The 12,309-nt window shown below is 38.9% G+C and overlaps 1 protein-coding gene across 7 annotated transcripts in view; it reads right to left on the reverse strand.

Moving 5' to 3' along the window:
* Positions 1 to 12,309, reverse strand: part of cno (adherens junction formation factor afadin) — a 446,647-nt gene that overhangs the window by 217,071 nt on the left and 217,267 nt on the right. The window contains exon 1 of one of the 7 annotated variants that reach the window (XM_083138209.1): positions 3,739 to 3,812. The exons of the other annotated variants lie outside the window; for them this stretch is intronic. Within the exon in view, the coding sequence (XP_082994335.1) occupies positions 3,739 to 3,760 (22 nt within the window). The 5' untranslated portion in view covers positions 3,761 to 3,812. Of the gene's footprint in view, positions 1 to 3,738; positions 3,813 to 12,309 lie in introns of those variants that run through there. 7 annotated transcript variants of the gene reach the window in all.

The raw sequence follows: 12,309 nt of genomic DNA on the forward strand, positions 1-12,309 counted from the left end.
ATTACTTTTCGTCAATTTTCAAGGCTTGACAGTTAGCCAGTCTATCTTGAAAGTGCACGGTCTACGAGAACCCCTCAATCGATATATCTTTAACTTTCGACATCTACAGGGCAAATAACGCTACAAGTGGATAATTTGGTCGCCCAAAAGACCTATGAAATTTCACCTTCATGCGACATAAATGTTCTCGATTCTCCCGCCCTTTTATCTGATCGCTTCAACAATCGTACCGATCGCTACATGTTTATTATTCACAAACTGCGTCAGATGCAACGATAAAATTTGTTGCTCTAGTTTATGAAAGTATAAATTACATAAATTCGCTGAAATCAATGAGCGAGTATACCAGTATTTCGAGTTTCGATTAACGGATATTATTATTTGTTGATAAAATTATGTCTATGTCATGAAATGGAATAGAGTGGTTGGTTGGTCTTGCATTGTACGTATATGATGTAGGGATGACCACAAAATGTGAATAACGGATAATCCGCATAATCATAATATCTGGAGAATTAGGATATAACAGATTTGGTGAAGGATTTGTGGAAAACACAGAGAAATACGATTTTATTTGTACTTTTAAGTCCACTTTATGCACAAATAGGCTAATCGTGACTGCACCTACTGTTTAAAGTCTGATCCGAACCATTATGTGCCTCCACCGGGTATCGTACGCGGGACCCCTTGATTACAAGGTGAAGACGTTAGCACTACGCCATCGGGGAGGCCACAGTAAAAAATGAAAATTACGAATAGAAGAATACATGGGATTTCCCTTAAAACGGATAAACGACAAAACTGTCCGGATAATGAACACGTTCGGATATCCGGACAATTCGAATAATTACGATAATCCGAATATCGGATATCCGGATAATCTGGAGAATTCGGATATCAGAATATCCGATATCCGGATATTTGAAATCAGGATAAAAAATCGGATCAGTTGCAATCTCGTCCTGTCTCTTAAATATGCAACATATCGAGATCAATCTCTTCTCCTCGCGTGTGTAGCACATCTCTCTCGTTGTACGAATGTCTGGTCTTGAGATTCGGAATATATAGTATAAGCAACACCTTCACAGCGTATAAATGTCATTGTTTCAACATCAACAAACCCTCCAAAAACGCATACGACGACGGAGATGAAATGAAATTAATGATAATGAAACACAATGATACATCCATTCCTTAACCAGAGTTTGACCACCGAAACTACTGCCTTCGTACCACTGAGAACTAAATGCATCATATCGATTGATGCACCATAATGCATCGATTGATGCACTAAAGTGTGTTTTATAGCTTCTTCAAAGAATCAGATTCAGATTTGATGAATTTGGGTGCATTTTTGTATGTCGTGAAAGAAACACCAAAATGCATCATTTCTATGCACTGATGCATCTTTTTTGATGATGCACTTAAACGTTTCGTCTCAGCTACATAAACCCTGTAGTTCAGACCAAACGTTTAAGTGCATCATCCAAAAAGATGCAGGAAGGTGCATCAAGGAGCATCAACTGATGCATTGAAGTGCATCTCGACTGAAGGAAATCCTCACTTGAATCAAATGATGCATTTTGGTGTTTCTTTCACGACATACAAAAATGCACCCAAATTCATCAAATGTGAATCTGATTATTTGAAGAAGCTATACAACACACTTTAGTGCATCAATCGATGCATTCTGGTGCATCAATCGAAATGATGCATTTGCGTAACTCTGGCTACTCTGCGAAGGAAGTAGGCATTCTCAGTCTCGTTTGAGAATATGATACGATATTGAAAAATTGACCTAATCAAATTTACCCTTCTACGTTTCTTATTCAGAAATACCAAGTGGATATTCTCATGATTATTTTTAGTACATATTTACAGTTAGTCCATCAGTACTAAAGTGGAAACCCGTGATGCTGTTTGCATGTATTCGGGTTAAAATTCCGATATTCGAGGACTCGTAGCATCCAAACGCAGCTTCAAACTGAAAACAAACTTCATTCAGAAAAGTTGTTTGACGTAATAACCCCTCGATACTGTCGACGTTTATGCGACGACACGCTGTGCATGTTGTTTATACTATATATTTCGAGACGAAACCGCGAACGACACAGTATATTTTAAGTAGACTTTATACTGGGATAGGTAAATTGGGACTGGACCTACAATTTATAGTGGGATCCCAGCCAGTGTACAATGTGTCACCACCGAGGATCGAACCCGGGACCCCTTGATTGCAAGGTGACGGCGTTATCACTACGCCATTGGGAAGGCCCGGGAGTTCCTCATTCACGATACGAGACTATGTCAAGTCTCGCCTCGTCTCGTCCCATCTCGGCGGATACCCCACCAAGGTATGGAGACACGCCAATTAGGTCCAAGGCGAGTGAGTATGCACTGTGGAAAAAAAAAAAAAAAAAGAAAAAGAAAAAAAAAAAAAAAGAATTACAAAGTAATTCACTTCAAATAATGTATCTCCCACAGGAAATTATATCGAATCACGCTACACTTACGAGAAGAATACTGCTTCGTTGTGAAGGAATGTTCTGTTTTACTGAATGGCCAATGCTACTTTATGTGTCAGATCACTGGGATCAAAATTATCAATCATCATATCGAAAAATTATATTACTAATTATGCAGAAGATATAGCTGCGTTAAAATTGCCACCCATCACGCCATTAAATTAATGTGAACATTTTACAGTGCATGAATTTTTACGGGCAGCATCGACTACACTCGAAATTATAATTATAATTTTACAATGTAAGAAATTACATTGATTGGATTGGTTATTTTACTTCGCTTTTCTGCCACTTTTGGCTAATTGCGAAGTGATGAAATTGATGAAAGGACACCCTCAAAAAACACCCATTTTCTGGTCGGGATTCGAACCCGGGACTCGTAGCGCGCTGTGAAAACCACCCAGCCACACACAAGAAATTACAACTCAAACAAAATATTTCGACATTAAATTACGGGCAACTTTTTTACAGCTATATCACTGTAATCTAAATTGACAGTGTCATCGCCCCAAAAAAAGAGGGGGCGGCCTTGAAAACGATTTACGATGTGACGATGACAATAACATCGCAGTAAGAAAAAAATAGAAAATCAGTGCAACAATTAACGTAAACAAGTGGACATAGTGCTGACATGCTTTTAAAGTGACGTGCGATAACATATATTTGCATTGTTAGACGAAAAAAATTGCATTGTGTGCGAATTACTTAAACAAACCTAGTAATATTTCATAATTTCGATTCCTGATGTGCGAGTTACTGAAAGACCACAAGCCAATCATGTCCCTGGCTTCGTAACCTGTCGAAGTATTTTATGATCGAAGTTTCTTGTGAGCAATGAACTCTCGTAGAACGAGTAAAGGCAGTGTGGAAAGCATTTATCACTATGTCTTTCGTTAGAACAAAAACACCGGACTTTAAACACAATTGATCTCGCACTAGAAAACAGCGTCCTCTTTTCCTTTTCAAACGCTATTGACTACAGGAAAACAATACATAATTTAATAAGGCCGGTAAATAAGGGGGACACATCGTATTGACGGACATGCGCAGTTGACGAGCTCACTACTTACGTAACTTATATCATTAAATCTTACGCATGCTGACAAACGTACAACACCGATGTGTTGTAGGGAGGAAAATTACATATATTACCAGCTATCAACAAGTTCTACGGGTGCCATACAGTTAGAACAAAACAAAACAAAATACTAACGACGTATTCCCCAGTCCAACATGGTGCTTGTTCGCCCTCGCGATCTGTCGCCGCAGCTCCTCACACGACGATGCTCGAGGGAACACTGTCACAAGCGAACCGTTGGATTACAATCGGCGTCTTCCCAATGTTGCCAACCGTACAGAAATTTCACTAGACGTACCCAGATCCGAAGGTTCTCTGCGAGACAGAGTGGCGACGATGCAAAGTTGCGAAAACAGGAGTCACGGCTGTGGAGTGGGGAATAAATAACATTACGAGCAGACACGTATCTAGAAAAATATTGTGGAGGGGGGGTGAACCAAGTGTCTCAGAAATAATAATAATAATATGAATGTTTAATTACTACGTTAATATAACTTCAGGGCTCGAAAAATCCCGGTCGCCAGCTCGAAATGGCGACTAAAATTTTCAGCCTGGCGACTGTGATGTTTTGCTGTATTATGAACGAAATTTTGAAGATTCTTTATTCTTTATTTCCGTGGGCGAAGTTCAGCCTGAGGCTGTTCTGCCACTTAACCCGTGTCATGGAGTATGGCCAATATTTAAGCACATGTTGCGTGCGTCTGTTGACAAAATTTCGACCAGCTAGTGTTGCCATTTACGGAGGATATGTACCAAAAATGGCACTTTTTCACCACTCAACCCATAAAATCGCCAGTCAAAAATCTATCAAATGCTGCACATGATCAATATTGGTCGCAAATGATAGATTGACATGGCATCCGACATCTAATTATAACCCTTTGATAATTTCTTACATATTTTTCTCTCAAAAATGCATTTCTGGAAAAATTTTAACACTGCCTTTCGCCAGTTATTAATTAATCTAATTTTGTGTGTGGCGTAAACTGATAATTTTTTAGCATTGAAAAATATCTCAATGGATGAGGTTTTATAATGCAGAAAACCCGGTGTAAATATATCTTACGCTTTTCAAGACAAACATTTTCAAAGTTTGGGTTGCGCGACTTTTGAAACACCGTAGTATGCACAATTGCTAGTAGGTGGTTTCCTGGCTCCTGATATTCAGAGCTGGCTCCTAGCTCTGAAGAAGATTTTTCGAGCACTGTATAACTTATAGGTTTATTCATATTATTAATATTGTATTGTTATTATTACATGAATACATAGGTATAAGAATAGAGATATAACAACATATATCCAATATCTAGCTTACGCGTAATTAAGATCGCCAAAATTTGTATGAAACAACTGTCCTGACAAGGAAATTAATGTAAAAAAGATAAAGAATTAAATATTTATTGAATAAGAGAAAAACTATGTTAGATCCAGTTGACGAAAAGTAAGTTCCTGAATAATATTTTATGCATATTAGTGTGCATAAATCTTTGGTACTGTCATGCAAAGCCGTATGATAGCAATATAAACTTTTAATTATTTAATTTTAGTACTAAAGTTTTTCGGGGGGATCCTGACCCTCTAGACGCACCCTAAATACGTCCTTGATTACGAGCTGAGAATTGGCCCGCAGAGAGAATAAAATACGCAAACAGCAACTTCCAGATCCTGTAAACATTATGTTCCATACCAGGGTCGCCGTTCAGGGGGCACACTGTTTGAGAAACCTCGTGCTTCCTATATATGTCTAAGGAACGCATATATCTGAATACAAAATACTAAAAAGAGGATAATAAAAGAATGCGTTATCAGAAGGGTGATTTCGAAAAGATTTTGCTACCTTTAAAAAATACAATTCAACAATGATGAATGGCATGCAACCCGTGATCAGCAAAATTACCGTTAGAGGAATCAAACACTTTCCAAGACGGAATCTAGACTTACGAAGCGAAAAAGAACAAGTAATGAAATTCCATTAAACAAATTTAGGATTCATTGATTGATTTGGCTTATTTTAACTTTGCTTTTCTGCCACTTTGTTAATCGCGGAGATGAAGATAAGTGATGATATTCTGAAATTAATGAAGGGGCACTCACAAAAAATATCCATGCCCAGGTGAGGATTCGAACCCGGAACCCCTGGCGTTGTAGAGCGCTGTTCTAGCCACTCCGCCAATTAAACATTAAAATACAGTGGCATTTTACAACAGTGCGTCGTCAGTTCATTGATCTGTACTGCCTAACAGCCTATTGGGAAGGGGGAGGAGGAAAAGGTTTTATAAGTCCTTGCCTTGACTCATCTCACCCAGCAGCTTCCTGGAGATGAGGCCTGCTCGAAAAAGGTATTTAAAGTCAGAAATACAGTGGATGTGAAAAAATAATAAAATACAAAAATGTAGAAAACCAATTTAACGCATTCTCAATATGTGATTCTGACCCTTACATTATGCCTGGAATAAGATAGCTACACAGAGATTACGATCAACAGTGCATTCAAGTTTATATCTTATTTTTTTTAAAAAAAAAATGTTAAATCGCATTGTATTGTTCGTTCTGGCACATTCTACAAACAGTTCCATATATTACAACGAAAAGAGATAGAAATCTGCACCGAGAATCGTTGTCAACTGTAGCGAAATATCCCGTAGCTTTAGAAACTTTGAGTACTTGTCCGTTGGCAACACTGCTTCTTTCGTATCAGGTGTACGGGTACGAATGTGAAAGAGGAACTACCACTGGCGATTACGATCTCCCTTCAACTTTTTCTTTCTTTTTTAAAATAAAAACGTTAGCCATCTGTTTCGTATTGTGCACCAACAGGTTGCCCAACTGTTGATAAGCGGACTTCACACTCTGGTGGTGGAGGAAGTGGCGGAATCCCACTGCCATAAAAACTCTTCCTCGCAGCTGTGTTGGCCAAGTTCCCTGGCGGAACGCGATCGATACGATACGAGAGCAATGAAAGAAATTTCATACACAATTCCAAAAACTGTATCAATGTACATCTATTTTAAAATAAAACAGTTCCAGTTACTTTATCCACTGTTACCGTTATGCAGTTATTAGTTACTCATTTGAGAAAGTAAATGTCTACTAACGGAGCTGCAGTTATCGTTAATTTAAAAAGTAATTAAGTTACTTCATTACAGAAAAGCTATAACGCGTATGTTTCATGCCTACATGAAGCCGCTGACCTCTGTGGCGGAGTTTCTATCTGCGACGCCAAGGGTGGTAGGTTTGAGTCCCGGCCTGTGCATGGGTGTTCTTTGTGAGTGTTCCTTCATCAATTTCACCCCATCATGAGTCATCCTCATTGCCGGGATTAGCCAAAAGTGGAAGAAAAGCGACGTAAAATTTTAAAAAAAATTAATTTAATAGCAAGCAGGAAATTCTTTACTCATTACGTCAAAATTAATTTTTATCAAATCTACTAATCTACGATATTCTAAAATTTGTACAAAATGTAAATAAGTCACAGTAAATCTCTATATTTCCATTAAAATGAACATTTTATTTTTTAACAAATCATGATTTTTACTAATTACTACTAATTACTTCTGGGTTGTAACGAATTAATTGAATATAAATGCATTTGTTACAATCTACAAATGTCATGACTATGCGTTAACTAGAAATCTCCGGACAACGACATTTTATACTAGGCAACCCAATGTGCATAAGGTGTTTGGTGTGTTGCATATAGAGTTAGGCGTAATTTCAGGGTCCCACGTGAGCATTACAAATTCGTGAACGTTTTGCTAAAGAGATACGGAGAGAAAAATGTATTTATTTTATGTCGCTTTGCGGCCTCCTTTTTTTTCTAATCGCGACGATAAGGATGAAAACGATTTCGTGAAGTACATATGTTCAGTTCTATTGTTAGTCAACCAACCGTAAACACAACTTCACTACATTTATGTGGTGGTTTTATCATAAAACTACCTATATTCAAATACAAAATTATTGCGGAGCAGTGGACATTCAAAATTGACCAATAGGATTGATTACTCAAGTCACGAGCATTTGTTTCCAGTGACTTCGTTCCTTGTTCACCTAGGCTCCTTACACACTGGGGCGAGTATCTTATCCCTTCTCTCTGAATTTACACCTGCGCACAGGGATTGTAGCGAGACGAGATCAGCCCCGGTTTTTAAGCCAGTTTGTGTTTGGTATGTTGTTACTACATTTGAAATATCTCGTGATTTATATTATTTATTTAATTTTATGGCCCTTTCCTTTTTGGGCCTGGATCTGGACACGACACGTCTCATCTCGAGTTGAAAATGCTGATCAAGTTCTTGATCTGAAGAATAAACACTTGGCCTCGTCTCGAATTTCGGAAAATTAATAAGATAAAAGAAAGCAAAAAAGAAAAAAGAAAATTTCCTCCTAAAACGAAATATACGTAAACATACGCTTTCGCACATACAATAACACATATATCACATTTGTTTCAGTTACCACCAATAACATTGAAAAAAAAATATGGTTACCAAAATGCTTAAACGACCCTTACAAACAACGTATTTTCATTAAACAAATCAGTTTTCCTGTAAACTAGAACAATATCAATGAAGTCCGAATTTTCGTGCACATTACATTCTAATTTACAAATTTCGAACGAGACGAAACTTTTGGACAGTGAAACAGATATGAAACGGTTGCCTCGGCCTCTGTATATAACATCTTGCATCTCTACTACAACTTTGATCTGTCAAAATGTTATAGCGTAGCGATTCGCCACAACAGCCCTTTTCGTTCGGAGAAATATACCAAATACCCATTGATAGACGGTTGGCTAGCCTTGTACTGAATGGAACCCAGCAACGCGGGAAGTCTGAAGTTCTTATCGCCCAAGAATTTAAAGCGTCGAGACTGCCTTCACGTGTTTTGGAGGAATCGATAACTTGGGGAGAGTATTTTTGTGCTTCCCACAAACTTCGGAGAGACAGGCAAGAGTTTACAAAGAAGCTTAAACGAAACGGTCCTGCTCATTGTGTTGGGTCCATAAATAGAAGCATAAATGATTGTTAATGAAACAGTGGCGTGTTCGAAGTACAAGGGGGAGGGAGACTTACCTTAAATAAAACATCATACATGAAAAGATTATGGCATGACTAATACATACATTGACAATAGAAATGAGTGGTTTATCAGTCCATCAAATGTTCTTTTCCTACATTCAGAGTTGCTACACTGAAAGTAGAAATCTGCAGACAGGTAAACGAGCAAAACCGTGACATTTTCTCAGATTTTCCAGTTAGTATCACAGAAACATGTAGGAAAAATCGACAGTGTTCTACTCGGAACAAGTAAATATAATTCTAACCAAAAGTTAAGTACAGTACAACTTGGAAACTGTAAATAAGCGGGTGTACAGAGTGGCCTGCCACGCACAGTTGCCAACTGCGTTGAGAAATTGCTAAACCTGGCGAATTTGCGGTGCACGTCGGCAAAGATGGAAAAGAGCAGATTAACTTTCTGCCTGGGTTTTGGTGGACTCGCCGCATAGAATATTAATAAGTATTTATCTTCTTGAGCTCCTGCTTGGACTAATGATTAGCGCTCTTACTTTTGGTGCGAACGATCCTGGGTTCGATCCCCTTCGTGGTCTCCAAAATGTCGGTGTTGACCCAGCATTGTGCGGACAAACTTGACAGGAGTACCAGCAGACTTTGTCTCGAAATCCAGAAGACAATGGCTTCAGGCATCTCGGTCTTCCTTATCGTACAACACTTGAGCAACCTTGCGTTCTGACATCACGGGAAAATGCCTTCAATTTTAGGGGAAATGCCTAAGTTGTTAGTTTAGGCTAGTTAGGTATAGTTCTTTTAGCATAAATAATACATTTTCATTGTATTTATGCTAATAGAACCAAACCTAACGGACCTAACCTAACAACGTAGACATTCCTCGTCTGACGTCAGAACAAAAGGTTGCTCAAGTGTTGTGCGATAAGGGAGACCCCCCCCCTCTCCCTCTCTACCCATCTCAAATTTAGCGGATCAGACCATTATGGAACACATTCTACTCTCACCAATGTATGACGTCATACTTTCTGTGGACACACAATATGCCGACAATTTTGTTGCATGAGAATTGAGTTTATTATAGCCTTATGATGTTTGCACAGGCCAGTGTGTTCCCAGATAACAGTGCGAACACATAATTGAAAATATAGAATTTGAAATATGAAAACACAGACGGAATATTATAGAGGTACACATCAAAAATAGAAAAAGAAACTAACCTAAAAGGATATCTCAACCTTTTTGAAAACATTGTTTTTCCATCTCTTTCCTACTATTTCAACCCGCTAATCTTCACTTTCTTTTGTGCGAGATTCTCTGCTTTTGTTTCGTAGTCGTCAACGTCACACTCCCCCATTCAGTGATGACGCTCGCTGCTTTTAGGTAATATACCACTGGCTTTGATGTCCCCTAAGCTCGTCTTTCACCTTGTATAATGGGCTGTTCATTACGCACACTGCCTTATGAGCGAAAGTAAGTGGTCTGTCGTGTGTTACGGAAATCATTTCATGTTTGTGCTCCAGACAGTTGCACTCCCATAATTGATTACGTCCTTCCTACTCATTTTTTAGTTAACGTTACATGACCTTTTCTCATGAATGCACAGAAAGTCGACATATCTGACTATTCCAGTGTTGCCAAATCTCGTCCATATTCCAAATTCTGACAAATTCTAGACTCTAGAGCAGTGGTTCTCAATCTTTTTCAGTCCGGGACCCACCTTGAAGGATATTACACTTCCTGGGACCCATAAGCATGGGCGCCGGTATCTGAGTGCGCAAGGCGTCGTTACCTTGTAATCAAGGGGTCCCAGGTTCCATACCCGGTGGGGGCACATAGTGGTTCGGATACCACTTTAAACTGTAGGTCCAGTCCCGATTAGCCTTATTGTGCACAAAGATGACTTAAAACACCAAATCAATCAATCTGAGTGCGCAAGTCTCAGAAGCAGAAGCTGCTTATGTTCACTGTCCATTTCATCGTACAGCACAGAAAAAGTATTGAATTTAACGGAAGAGCTTTTATAAAGTTTACGATTTTAACCCAAAACAGTTTTGAAACCACTCGGCATATTTTTAGCAGGCTATGCCTTCCGGTGAATACCTGAAATGTAGAGTTTACACTACGTACAACACGGGTTGAATTTAAATTCTTACAACAATATATCTTCGTAAGTTAAATGTAATAGGTTTTTAAAGACACGGTAAATAAATTTTCGAGACTTCACGACCACCAAACGCCCCTCATGACCCAGCAAAGGGTCGCGCGCACCATAGGTTGAGAAACGATGCTCTTTACAGAATTCAAGTGAATCTTAAGGTTCAATTTTTTTGTTGTCTAGATTACTCATGTGTATTATCTTCGTGCATTCGTAAGTCTATATTCTGCCACAAATATCTATATAACCGCGAAAACTCGCCTGGGCATGGATGTTTGTGAGTGTCCATTCATCAATTTCATCATATCATCACTCATCCTCATCTTCGCAAATTAGCCAAAAGTGACACAAAAAGCGAAGTAAAATAAAGCAAATCAATCAATCAATCGTAACCGCGAAAACTGCCGATCCCCGTGGCGGAGTGGATAGCACATCGTGCTACGACGCCAGAGTTGCGGATTCGAATCCCGGCCTGATCACGGGTATTCTTTGTGAGTATCCCTCATCAATTTCATCATATCATCACTCATCCCCATCATCGCGATTAGCCAAAAGTGGCAGAAAAGCGAAGTAAAATAAACCAAATTAATCAAGCAACAGCGAAAATTGGCGAGACAAGATCCACTTGAATACTTTACACGGAATTCTAAGCAGATGCAATCTAGAATATCGTATTGGTTTTTCAAAACGAATGATTTTTTGTGGGGGGATGTTGACTGAAAAAGGGAACAGATATTGTGGCACTATAGTGTAAAGCTGTCCGTACACGATCAAACACATCATTGAATTCCACGCTTGACGGAAGTGACGTCAGAGCACACGTCATGTTGCTTCTCGAATTTATCACTCTCATATCGGGCATATGATACAACATTTGCGGGGGGTCAGTTGCATTTCTTTGCTTAACATGAAAACAGAACCAGCTCGGCAAATGTTATATCATGTTTCAAATTGGGTACTCCAAAATCTATAAACAACGGCCTATTTTTTTCTGTAACAATTGTATTCATTTGGTAATTTCGGAAGAAGCCCGATTCCGTTGTGTTTGATGTCAGCTTTCGGATCTAAATATCAGTTTAGCTCCGATACGACAGGACACAACGAACGCAACACGATGAGTCACAAAGCGACACGAAACGACGAGTCATTTTGTTTGTTACATAAAATCTAATTGCAGATTTCGTCCATGTACGCACTAGGTCTAGGTCTGACATTTATAATCTGGGAAAGCTGGTAACGATGCATCAGAATCAATGTGTATGTAGAATTAATGTATCAATTTATATGTTTTGAATTGAATCTATATAATAATGCTACTGACTTGCACTTTCGCGATGTTTATTGCGGTAGCCACAGAGTCTATTCAAATATGATTTTCTTTTGCCCCTGTTTCCGGTCTGTAATTGGAGGTCTGTGGCTGAAGTGGATGGACTCGACTCCCGCATGCGCAGACCGTTTTGCTGCTCCACGCGATTCCATGGACCTTCCTTGCTTTTGTCGCAAACCGTCGCAACGTGTCTC

This window comes from Lepisma saccharinum, chromosome 16 (genome assembly GCF_977018435.1).
Source record: "Lepisma saccharinum chromosome 16, izLepSacc3.1, whole genome shotgun sequence".
Classification (NCBI taxonomy): Eukaryota; Metazoa; Arthropoda; class Insecta; order Zygentoma; family Lepismatidae; genus Lepisma; species Lepisma saccharinum.